Source organism: Python bivittatus, unplaced genomic scaffold, assembly GCF_059951505.1.
Source record: "Python bivittatus isolate LINGU-HERP-01145 unplaced genomic scaffold, Pbiv_v1 ctg000700_np1212, whole genome shotgun sequence".
In the NCBI taxonomy this organism is placed as follows: domain Eukaryota; kingdom Metazoa; phylum Chordata; class Lepidosauria; order Squamata; family Pythonidae; genus Python; species Python bivittatus.
In genome coordinates, this window is record NW_028277098.1 from 6,215,182 (window position 1) to 6,228,346 (window position 13,165).

Genomic DNA, 13,165 nt, shown 5'->3' on the forward strand with positions numbered 1-13,165 from the left:
CATTGGAGCAACTGAGAGGTAGATCTCTCCTAGCCCACCACACTGTCTGGTACTACCCATCAGGAAGGTGTGGAACCACTGTAAAACAGAGCCTCCAACTTCTAACCTTTGCAGGCAGCTTAGAACATACTGTGGTTGATATGGTATCAAATGCTGCTAGAAGATCTGAACAGACCATGAAGGGTTTAGTACACTTATCCAAGTCCCACATTAGATGATGCACCAGTGCAACTAAATCAAATCAGATCTTTATTATGGTTATAGACCAGCATAGTACAACTAAAGTATTTTCTGTCCCCTGCTCAGGCCTGAACCCTGTCTGAAAACAATACAGATAACCTACTTCCTCTACTGTACCAACATTTCCTTAGAAAGGCAAGATTAGGCATTTGAGGTTGTCTGATCCAGCCAGATCTAAGGAGGTCCTCTTTAGGAAGATGAATGCCAATGCCTATTTGCATACAGACACTTATGATGGTCTTAGAAATTATAAAAACATTTATTTTTAAATTTAATCTAAATTTGGGTCAAGGTTATCTTGCTAATTCCACTTTTTGTTCAATGAGCTTTGAATATGTAGATATCCAATTATGATAACCAGGAATAACTGGTTGTTCCTGAGCTTATCAGATAGGAAGACAAGTGTCTCTAATGGGGTAAAAGGCGTTCCAAGGATATGCATTAAGGATTTTTTTTCCCCCTTCAGGCCAGTCTTACATATGAGCCAGTGATATGGACTATAATGAAAATTCTTCAGCAGTAAAGGATATAGTGGCTTATATGTGTCTCTATAAACAGTGGCATCAGTGCTGTGACTAGCATGAAAATCTGCACAGTTTGGAAAGGGTTTTTCATTTCTACATTGGTTTGGTGGCCCACAGCATACTGTTCTGTTTTCTTGGTAGTTTCTCAAGTCCTAGATTGGGAAGAGATGTTACTTGTTGCACTGATTTGGTCTTGGGGTGACTTAGCACATTGCAATCTGAGAATCCTGAATCAGTGCTAAGTATATGTTTTTAAATTTCCATCTTTACTAAACTAGGCTAACGCACAGAATGTTTTTCCAATTTATATTACAGTATATATTGTGGATTACAGCTAACAATGTCCTGAAAGTCTCATGCTGCTTGGTTAATGTGTAAAATGGATAGGACTTAAATATATACAAAATTAAGATGGAATGGCAGACACATTTTGGATTTATTAACCTCGTGATTGTCTAATCATGTAGGTAGCTTCTTGGACAAAATACTGGGTGGCTTTGTGTGGAACACAGCTTTTCTACTATGCTGCAAAGTCTTTGAAGGCAACAGAGAGAAAACACGTATGTATTGTATTCTTGCTTTTAGCTATAGGGATAGTCCTTGGCAGGAGAAAGATTTTTTTTTTCAGTCTTTCACTGTGAATGCTGTGTTCTGCAGCACTGAACTGCTATTATTCTATAAACTTCATATTGTCTAAATATACTATTTACTTGTTTCCCCTATTTTAATCTCCCCATCTTGAGTTTTGCTGCAAGCAACTTGTAGCAGTTTTTAAAACTAATTCCAAATTCCTGCTGTACTTCCTGCTGAAAGGTACAAATCTGGAATTTGTGCAAGCAGCCTTATAAATTCAGTTCAGTCTTTCTGTCTATGGAAAGATGGCAACTTTCAGAACACACAAGGAGATTCAAAGAAAAAGAGGTTTTTCCACAATGGGCAGAAATATCCCTTGATATCACTTGCTTAGGTGTCACACCTGTTTGTGGATCAAGGTCCAATCCCATGATTGTCCCGGATTAACTCTGGGGTATATAAAATAGTGCATCCCTTTTGAGTTTTCTTAATCTGTGTTGCATTACAAAAGCAAGCAAGTCAATTTTTCTCTTCTTGGTGCTGTTGTTTTTAATGCAAATGTTGCTGTACCCTTTTCATTCATATTTTTCCTTTCATTGATGTTCCCTTCACCCCCACCTCTAGTTCAAATCTACACCAAGTAAGAATGTGTCAGTTGTGGGTTGGATGGTTATGATGGCTGATGATCCAGATCATCCAGATCTTTTCCTACTTACAGATTCTGAAAAAGGTCAGTAGCATTAGTTAATAGTAATAAACTCTTGGTTTAATAGTCTTTAGACATAACAAACTCTGTAGTATCCACCTTTGTCCAAATTAGACATTAACAGATTTCACCCCCCAAAATGGTCAAAGTCTGTTCAGCAAATCAGTCCAGGCAGTATTCACTGCTCCCCTTCAAAATGAGATTCAGTATTAACCTATTTTACTGATAATACTGAATCCAATTTTGAAGGGGAACAGTGAATATTGTCTGGACTGATTTGCTGAACAGACCTTTGATGTACATTTGTGGCTTGAAAAATCATTTGGCATTTAATGGATATCCCTTCCCTATTATTGTACATCAGTGGTTGTTGTTATTTGTTAAAAGTTTTTTACATTTAATGGATACCCCTTCCCTGTGATTAGTTGTTAAATCAATGAGTTGTTAAATTACTGTAATACAAAATTAACTTCCTTCTGGCTTTAATTGTAGTAGTGAGCTGTGATGTAGCAAATGTTAATAGAAACAATTGATCTGAAAACCACAGGTATCTTTGTAGAAGAATTATAAGTACTTGGTCCAATTTGGCTTAATCAAGTGATATTTACATTTATTAAATGCTTTTTCTTGACTGAACATTTGAAAACCTTTTGAGAGGAAATTCCCTTTTCACTTAAAATGTCTTATAAATAGTTGAAACACACACATACAAAGAAAAAACAAAATAGCCACATGGAACAAATTAGTTTTCAACCATTCATCCAGAGTCGGTTAGAGTTGGGCGGCATCCAAATGGAATAAAATAAATAATAAAAACAAATCCCAAATACTTACATAACTTTTCCAGTCCATTTTCCATAGACTGTTGAACTCACTATTTCTTAATTATAGTTTGAATGGGTCCCTAACCCTAATTTTTGAAGATAGCACTAAAAAGAATTGCATTAACTATTAATAGATGTTTGTTTATCTTTTGCTGGAAAGTCATTTGAATATTTTAATCAAATTACCTTCTTTGAAAACAAAAATCTATCCCACATTTCCCAGAGAACTGGTGACTAATAAGGGGAATTTGGAATGCAAGCAGTGTGAGGGTTAGTCTTTAGTTTTGATAAGTCATCCAACCCAAACTGTCAAAATGGAGAAAAGAGTTTCTGGCCTGGAACATTATTACAGCAACTCAAAAACTCCATGTGCCAGGAAAATGAGTCTCAGGTGGATTTTGCCTTCTTAGCAGATAGCTGCGAAGTTACCTTATGAGTGAATAATTTGTGATGGGGATGACTTTATACTGCATGTAAAATGTTATATAAAATAAGTCTTCTTGATTTATTCCATGTCCATATTAGACATATGTTTACAACGCTACAACTTTCTCTCAGAGGGCATTCTTGATTGGCTGTATCATTACATATTCTATCTGTCTATTAAAAAATATTGGTAGTATCCATTGCTGGATTTTCTTTGTATGATAGGACAAAGAAATGCCTATAAGATCTGCTCCAGAGGATTAGGGGACTCTGTCAAGTGGATTTTGAGAGTGTTCAAGTGAGGATAATCAATAAATTTAGTTAGCGGAAGCATACAACTGAATTCCATCCACTAGTTTTTTTTTTAATGTTGCTTAATTTAAAGTACGAGATTATTTTAATTATTTGTAATAGAAAACTCCTTCGTTTTGTCATTCAGGGAATTCGTATAAGTTTCAAGCTGGTAACAGAATGAATGCAATGCTGTGGTTCAAGCATCTGAGTGCTGCCTGCCAAAGCAACAGACAACAGGTGAGAGAGCAAGAATTATGAACTCATGCTTCAGTTACCAGTGAGAGCTGAATACAGAGTGGTACCTTAGAAAACACAAAAAAAGCGTGTGTTGCTGTATTGCTCTATCCCAAGCCCAGCAGATTAGGAAGCATTGACTACACTATATAAGTACATTAGGCTTTATTCCAAGAAAGTATAAGAAAATAGCACAATTAGCTAATATGAGACAGCAATCAACTGATCAAATCAGCAAAAAACTGATGCTTTTCAATGCACTTTGGTATGAATGAAACACCTTCCTTGAAGCACTGGGCAGCCACATCCTCCAGAAGAATTGGCATAGCTGCTTCAAAAGCTGCTGTAAGTTGTGTGCGTGGAACTGCCAGAAGAGTAAAGTGGCTGTGCCTGCACACATTATGGAAGCTGAGAAAGCCTCTGGAGCATTCACATTCTCTGGAGTCCCTTCTCAGTGCTTTGAGGAGGGGCACTTTGTTTGTATCAGTGTGCCTTGGGATCTATCCCTCTAAATGTTTTGCACAGCCCTGTACTCTAGTGTAAAATGTATATACTTATATAATTATGAAATTATAACTTGTGAATTATCACATAATATAATGCAAAGAATGTTAGATGTTTTGTCCACTATAATTAACCTTTCCCCGTTCCAAATAATGTCACTCTTATATAATCTTGTGTTCATTTATTGTGTCTTTAGGACTATATATATATATATATAGTCATATCACAATAACAACTTTTTTAAAGGCAAGTATATGTTGTTTTTAAGGTGAAGGAACACTAGAACTGAACCTGACTGAGCACAGACCCAAGCTAAAGTCTAAGCTTACACTGGGATAACAAGGGAGGTGAAGCATTTGTAATTTTCCTCTCTCATTTCATCAGCGGGCTGTCAGCCAGCAGCATTATTTAGGGTGGCAACTTCCCTTGTAGTCCAGTGTGTGACAGGGGTGGCGTTCTTACCATATTATTTGGGACTCCTTTTTGCCTGTTGATTCAGATTAAGTAGGTAGGGTGCTCTCTGACATGACTCTTGTCACTTGTGAGCTACATCATGCCCCTCCTGGCTGCTACAAAGGTTTGGTGGGAGTATGATGGGCTAGATCCAGGTAGCTGTCAGTGCCTCACTTCAGGAGAGGGTGGTGTTGGCAGCTTGGAAGGAGACTGTGGTACACACCCCTTCCTTAAGAATCCCTCTTTGGATTCAGCTATGTTTGATAGCTATCACCCTGTCTCCATCCTTCCCTTTTGATGGAAGGTTGTTGAATACTAGTGGGGATTCAGCTTCAGAGTGCCTTAGAAGTAACTTCTCTGGACTTTTTCAGTTTCAGTTTAAACCCAGGCATGGGACCAAGATGGTACTGGTCATTCTAATTTATTACCTTTTTGGGACTTAGATGGGCTGACTACACCTTCTTGGTCCTTTAGGCTCTTAGCAGGTTTTGACATCAACCTATGGTATTCTGGACTGCCTGTGGGGGTCGGGATTGGAGGCACTATTTTACAGTGATTCTGCAGGGGGGTTCAGATTCTGGTCCTTCCTGAATGGACCATTCTAATCAGTGGTTGGGGAGGAGGAAAAGTCAACCCAATAGTTGCTCACATGGGATACAGCAAAAATCATCTGTCTCTCCCCTGCCCTTCAATATCTATGTGAAGCTCCTGGAAGAGGTCATTCATCAGTTTGTGGTGCAGTAACATCTGTATGCTGATGCTACTCAGATTTATATTGCTACCCCGGGCTCATCCAGAGATGCTGTTGAAGTCTTGACCTAATTCCTGGAACCTGTTGGGAACTGGATGGAAAGAAACAGGCTACAGTTGAATCCATGCAAGACAAAGTTGCTATTTGTTCATTGCATTTCTCTCTCTGCTCTAGTGTTGTCTCTTGAGAGAGAAGCACTACAACTTGGGGTTCCTTCTGGACTCATGACTACTGCTGAATTTGCAGGTGGAGGCTGTGGCCAGGAGGGCCTTTGCCCAGTTTTGGTTATGTGCCAGTTGTACCTGAAGCAGTAGGATCTAGCTACAATAACATGCTCTTATGACCACTCATTTGGAGTTCTGCGATCTGCTGTATGTGAGGCTGTCTTTGAAGATGACCCCAAAACTGCAGTTAGCTGGCACTCAGTGCTGGATTGGCTGCAATAGGCTTTCAAGCATAATTCAAATTGTGGGTTTTAACTTACAAAGCCTTCTATGGCTTGGTGTGTAGGTACCTTCAGGACCACCTTCTTCAACCTCAGTTGGACCTTCTGAAGCAGTCCTGTTTTTGTGAAGTGAGGGTGGTTGAACCCAGGAAACATTTTTTGGTCATGGTAGCTTTCCCCTGGAAACAAAACTGGCTTCTGATGGCTTCCAAAAGCTTGTTAAAAGCAGCATTTGTGGAGGCTGTTTGGCAGTTAATAGGTTATCTCCATCTCCATTTATTTTGTGTATTTATTGTCTCTAGTGGGGTGTTTCCTATTGTTTGTATTCTACTATCAATGTTTTAATTTTTCTTATTGTCATAAGCCACCTAGAGTCTGGGAAGCTTCAGATGCCTAATAAATTAAATAAAAATAATTTCCATTGTGATAAATGGCTCTGTGGGGAAAGGGATAGTCCAAATGGAGCAAGCGTTGGGATCTTTTTTTGGTGATCTCTTCCACAGAGCATTTGATAGTTATGGCCCTGTGAAGGGTAGATAGGATGTGCAGCTGGAACAGCTTCTGAAATCATACTGACCTGATTGCCTGTTTCACTATCCCAATTAAGAGAAGCATGGTTGCAGGAATCCAGACTAAACCTTTCCCAGCAAAGATATCCAGCCTCTGCCTAAGCATTTCTAGGCATGATCTTTGCTGCCATTCTCTGAAAGCTTATTTAAATAGAGAGCTCAGAACTAAACATGGTATATAAGGGTCTGATTAAAACGGAACAGAGTAGAACTATAATATCCTACTATTTGGAAACTACTTTCTTGATGCAGCCTAAGATTATATTTCCTTTTTTACAGTCACATCAGCTCCTGACATTCAACTTGTGATTTACTAATTCACAAAACTCCCTTTTTGCATATACTATTGCCAAAGCAGGTATTCTCCATCCTGTACATATACATATATACATTTTATTATTTCCAGAGAAATGTTACATTTCAATCTATTATTTTCAGTTTGATTCTTCAATCTCCCAACTTTACATCTGAAATGTGATAAATATTCCCTGCAGCTTAATGATCTTCCAGATCATTAATAAAAAATGTTAATGAATATCAGGTCCAGGATTGAATTCTGTGGCACCCCACTTGATTCCTTCCACAGGCTGGCTGAGAAGCCTTTGAAGAGCAATTTGAGAATAGTTTGATGGCAAACAAAATAAGAACCATTAGGTCTTCGTTGAAGGGTTCTCATGTTCACCTCCCCTCTTTTCTCTACCAATGGAAAAAGATTGGAAGCATCTGTTTCTAGTTTTAACTGACTATGAGAACTGTAATTTGTTTTTAAAAGAGCAGTTTGAGAATAAGCAAGAACCAAAGGTTAGTTACTGATCCTCATTCTCAAGCCATTATTGAAAGAAGTCATATTTCTGCGAGTTTTAGTGCCATAGGAAGCAGCGTATAAGTCTCAGTCTTGTCACTGTTTGATTACATAACAGGAAACTAGGATGATTTCTGAACTGGAACATAAGCTGTATGTCTAATTTTCTTTACAAAATCATTTCTTCTGTTTATAGGTTCCTGCCAATTTGATGACTTTTGAGTGACAAGCTACTACAGAATTTGATCCAGGACACTATTTTTGAATGCTCTTTCACAGTTTGAGAAGTCCTGTTGAAGGCATGCCAGCTGTACTTCTGTGCTAGGGCAAAGATGGTAAACCTCTGAAGTTCTGAATAAAAGCACTAAGATTTCAGGGAATGGAATGCAACATGAACTACCATGAGACTTGCTGCTACTTAATATTCTCTGAACTGATTTGTGGAAACCACTGCCTTAAAGAATGAAAGGTTATCCAACATGAAACACCAAATTTGTGTGTGTGTGTGTGTGTGTGTGTGTGTGTGTCAAACCTGGCGGTGCTGTGCTTAGGTTAAGTAGGTTGCAGCTGGTTTGTATTTGTGTTTACTTTGTTACATTTTAATTTAAAAGCCCAGCTTTTTGCAGTTTTTCTCACTGTAAAAAGGAGTAAATCTGAAACTTAAGAGTGTTTCAAGGGGTGTTTGTGCAAGGGGATAGCCTGTGTGTTCTTGAAAAATATGCAGCTTATATCTGTGTCCCTGTATACTAGCTCTTGTGCTCAGTTAATTGGGGACACAGTATAATTAGTTTAGCTTAGAATGTAACAACTGTAATATATGCAAATTTGTTTTCTTTTTTTTACAAAGCACTGACTTTGCAGAATTTGATACTACATGAGGATTTTCTTTTCTGCAAGTAGCACAACAGCCAATATCGTATTCATTCTTTTTTCTTTTCTTTTTTTTCTTTTTGGGAGAGAGAGATTTTGGTTGTTGGTTTCAGGGAAGCTCTGGGAAACATCGGGGGTCAGAACTGAGAAATTAGTATATTTTCAGACAAGTCATCTCATTTGCCCAAGAAGCAGTTTCGATACACATTGTAAACTTTTCCACAAGCACATTTACCACTGAAAAACTCCTTTATCACTGCCTGTTAGATATTGTTTTGCAGGTGAAAACCTTGTATTTTCCTTCTTGCAGATTAAGAAGCACATGTTTGGGATTTTCTTTTCTTTTATGTCAGAGACAGAAGCCATCTCTCTGTAGCATAAACTTGTTTCTGTTGAGTTTGCAAAATGCACCTCCTAGATAAACAGAAAAATCTTCCAGTAAAAAGATAAGCCGCTAATGGGATTAAATACAAGTAGTATTAATTTACTATAAGAAAATAAAGGTTGCCATTTCACAGATTTCCTAAAAAAACTACCATTATCTGAGACAATTTGTAAAGAGACTCATGCTCTGAAAATTTGTCGATGTTATTACAGTAGTGTGATACTTAGTTTGAATTACACAATTTCAGAGCTTTCAGTTGGTAATAATTTTTATCAGAAGAAAACAAATCCAGTTGAAATAGGCTCCATCAGTGCTGTAGTCCAGTTAATAAGAAAACATATATTGACTGAGGTTATAAAGAATAACTCAAATTCATGGATGGGTAGAATTTCATTGGTTCATATTTCTAAAGGATACATTTTCTAAAAGGTTTATTTCCTGCTAGTAGGATAGATAGAGAATGACAGCTGTCCACAGAAGGAAATAATAAGGTTGATGTAAAAGTTTCATGCAAAGAACAGTGAAAAATTTAGGAACATATTTTAAAATTGTAAACTTTTAAAATCTGTTCCTTTTTCTTCCTGCAAAAAAGTTCACAATATATTTAAATTGTCCTGTTCTGGATTCTTGGGGAATTTAATGTTCAGTTCTGACCTTGTAGTGTTATATGTTATACAAGGAGACTTGCATGTTCTTGACTCTTTTAGTTCACACATCTGCCAATAAATGACACAGGATGTTTCATAGGAACATCTTCATAGCCAGCAGTATTACTATATAGAGTTTGCACAATTTATTTTCCACTTTTCAAAGTTAAAAAAAAGGGGTCCTCTTTTTTAATTTTGTGGAATGGAATCCTGTGGAATTTGTTTGCTTAAAAAAAGTGGGGAAGAAAAAAGAATTGTGTAGATAGGCTTATCCATCACTATTGTTAAGAGCAGAAAGATGCAACTGCAAGCCATAGCTTTATTAGGTATAGACTTTTAAAAGATAAAAGGTCAGTTCATGCCACAATTTTTCACATGGTGTCTATAGTTGGTTTTGGCATGTTGAATAAATACTTTTGAACATTTACAATATTTGATTCAGATCATAGCACATCACATATTTTTCCTCAGTTACATAGGTTTTGAAGCTTATGTTAACACTTACAAAGCTAATTCATTACATCAAAAGTTTCTCAAAGGGAAATGAATGGTTCTGGGAAGGGAACACATACAAAAATAGGCACATGAATCAGCTCAAAACCAGGTTGAAAACTTGTTTTTAATAGACTAAATATCAAAGGCAGCAAAAAGTAGTGAACATTTCAGCTTAATTTAAATATAAATACATCCGTTAAAAAGCTTTACTTAGCCTGTTTCTTTAAATAGCAAAAGTATAAAAAGCATTATATACTTTTACAGCTTTCAACTTATTCATGCATTTTGCACTTTTTGTATATTATTTGTCTTGATTTAGTTTATTTGACAAAATCGTACAAACCTTGACCATTCCAGATTTTACGGTGGTTGCTTTAAAGGTTGCACTTGTAGAAAGATCTATTTAATTTTTAACAATTTGCTTCATTCATCAGTTAAATCTCAGTAATGTAAAATTTTACAGTTCGTGTTATTAATTGCACTAGATTTTTTTTTTAAAAAGGGATAGCATTCAAAAAAAGATACGTATTAGAAAATCCAAATGCTATTTGAGAGTGTATGAAGGATTTTGGTTGGTATTTAGTTTCTTCTAAATAGTTGAGCTAGATGTATAGATACTAACACTATCAGGGATTTTTTTACAATAATTAATAGAAAATAAGATGAGTTCCATTTTTTACTATATCCAAAAACACTGGATCCTTGGTATATAAATACATATTTGACTAAAAATATATTTTTAATATTTCATCTAAAAACAAATCAAGTTGCAAGAAAGATTTAATTCTGAAAGGCAAGATCTGTGACAAGAAACACTAATCTGATTAGAAGAAATGTTGAATGCTTTATATGTCTTCATTTCTTGCTCATATATGTATACAGTGCTTCTTCACCATACATACTGTAAATGAAGAACCTCTACAGCACACACCAAACTGAGCCTCAGTTAATCAGTTTTCTTAATTACCCATGATTTTTATAAAATAAATTGCAGGGGTCATTTGTTCTGAGTGCTTCAGTACTTGTTATTCTGGAAAGTTGATATTAATTTACCAGACTTCAGTTAGCCCACATGAAGTTGGTTGAATAATACCATCAGACTACTTTCTTATCAAATCTCAGTCAAGGAGGTTTTCCTTGTAATGAAATTGCAACTTAGCACTGCTTCAGATACAAATGATCCACACACGCTTTTCTGTGTACACTGAAGACATGGATGAAAGAGCTTTACCGTACACATTAGCTAAAATGAAAGACTTTGTTTCAGCTGTTCATGTAAATTACATTTGAATCATAAAACATTTACTGTAGATATTGCAATAGACATACACTATTTTCAAATAAGGTTAAGTGAACTTTTTGGATTTCTTTCTAATTCTGTGGCATATTCCTGTACCTTTCTGTCAGATCAGTCAAATTGGTTACAAATTAGGTTTCCTTGTAATACAAGCTTCCTATGGCTCTTCAGATTGCATCTTTCCACCTCATCTTTTTGTACGTTTCTTTTTCAGTTCTAAGCATTCTTAAATCTGATCTGGTTTTCTAATTTGGTATATTATCTACTATGAAAACTTGAGGACCCTAAAATAGAACTAAAGAATCATTTTTATTTTCCCTAAAGTCTATCTGCCAAGATTTGGGGGATTTCAAGTCACTTTTTTTCCCCCATTTAAAAATGGCCTGTATCCAACCTTAAAATTTACATTTAAAAATAAGACAGAAACACAGAATATTCATTTGAGGAGTATAACATTTCCTGCTTATCTTGAGATGGGCATTTTATATCTGTATAAAATTTTTGCCAGTGCCTTAACTACCAGTTTGAAAGACCAAGGTGGCAATCCACCAAGTATTATTTCTATGCATTCCACTATTCATGTAAATTGGGCTTTGCAGAAATTCCAATTAAATAATTGGAATTGTTCAGCCAGTAGAAAAGCGCAATTATTCTTAGCCCATTTCTGCTTTGAAAGCCAACCTTTCTGTTGTAGTAGACCCAGTAACAACACTCTTAATTTGAACAAGTTTCAACTCATTGATTTTATACAAGGAATTTCAGTGCATTTGGGAGCCAGTTCACATTTTTGCATAAACTCCTCTATGTGTATGTGAATATGTAAGTGCTAGGCACCAAGACTAGGCAATGGATGCCTCAAGTATTCCTTGAGACCCTCCTCTCTCACTGTCATCACCAATGTAAGATCTTGCCCTAGAAATGCATGTTTCACTGAAGCATTTAATTATTTTTTTAAAAATCCATTTTCAAATTATAACTCAAAGGTGGAAACCAGTTTTTTAAAAATTGGCTATTCATGAGTTAATGTTTCTTTCTAAGCTTTATAATATCTAAATTTTGAGAAATAAATTTTCAGCTAGAATAAGAAAATAAAAATTCTGAAGGCCATGACTATTAGATCTCTGAGTTAAATTTTCCACATATATGATAGAGGAGAACTGCACAACAGGATTTATAATTGAATGCAACTTAAATAGCAAGAGTTAAGTCTTTTGCAAGGATAATGGACCATGCATAGACTGTTCATAGTGAAGATTGTGAAAGTACAATATAGTCTAAGGTTTTTTACAGCATGTTTCTTGAGTTTGGGTGTCATTGAAGATCCAAGATGACAATGTGTACAGAGTTTCCTCTCTGCAGTGAACAAAGTGGCACCTTCTTTCCCTGGAAAAAATTATTTATTTTTATTACTAATTAATATGCTTACTTTATCATAAACTTATTGGAAGATAAGTGGAAAAGGGGGATTTTAGTGAACTCGTGTCTTTTTGTATCATTTAATAATAACAGAACTTATTCACATTGTTATGAACTTCACATATGTGAAAACATGCAAAGTCTACATTATGCTACACACAAGCCATTTTAGTATATTTTCCTCCAGTTGACCTCAAGCACTATTTTGATGGGGGTTAAATGCACTATGACCTCTGTGAGTGATGTGCGGTTTAGCTGTTCCTTGTCGTTTTTTTCTTAGTTATTTTTAATACTTTACCATGTGTGTATGTTTGAACTGTGTGTTTGCATAAGCTGTTTCAAGATAGCTTAACGTATGAACTTAAAATAGTTTTTTCCTACTGAAATAAATTACTTAAAATTTGGATTCTGTGCATTGTCTTTTGCATAATCATACTGTATTGCAGCAAATCTTAGAGATGGAGCCATGTTTCTTCAAATGGTATGACACCTTGGATCAACTGGAATTTGGCTGTCGTAAGGTAGTTTTCAGCAGAGTGGGAAGTAATATGGAAATATAATATTGCCAATCATTGGGGGAAATTATTCTTATTTATAACTTAATGCATTTTGAGACTTGGCATGTATAGAAGTGTAGTTGAAAAAGTCTGTAAAATCCTACCATTTTTACTAAAGTATTACAAGCATAAAATCCGAAAACTCTGGAAGCA

General features: G+C 35.9%; 1 protein-coding gene across 3 annotated transcripts in view; it reads left to right on the top strand.

The window, feature by feature from the left end:
- Nucleotides 1–12,852, top strand: part of RALGPS2 (Ral GEF with PH domain and SH3 binding motif 2) — a 110,085-nt gene extending 97,233 nt beyond the window's left edge. For 2 of the 3 annotated variants that reach the window (XM_007428766.4, XM_025166981.2), the window contains 4 exons: nt 1,232–1,324; nt 1,962–2,067; nt 3,733–3,824; nt 7,542–12,852. In XM_007428766.4, the coding sequence (XP_007428828.1) occupies nt 1,232–1,324; nt 1,962–2,067; nt 3,733–3,824; nt 7,542–7,571 (321 nt within the window). In that variant the 3' untranslated portion in view covers nt 7,572–12,852. The remainder of the gene's footprint in view (nt 1–1,231; nt 1,325–1,961; nt 2,068–3,732; nt 3,825–7,541) is intronic. The other variant, XR_015798326.1, reaches the window with a different exon arrangement.
- The last annotated feature ends 313 nt before the right edge of the window (nt 12,853–13,165 follow it).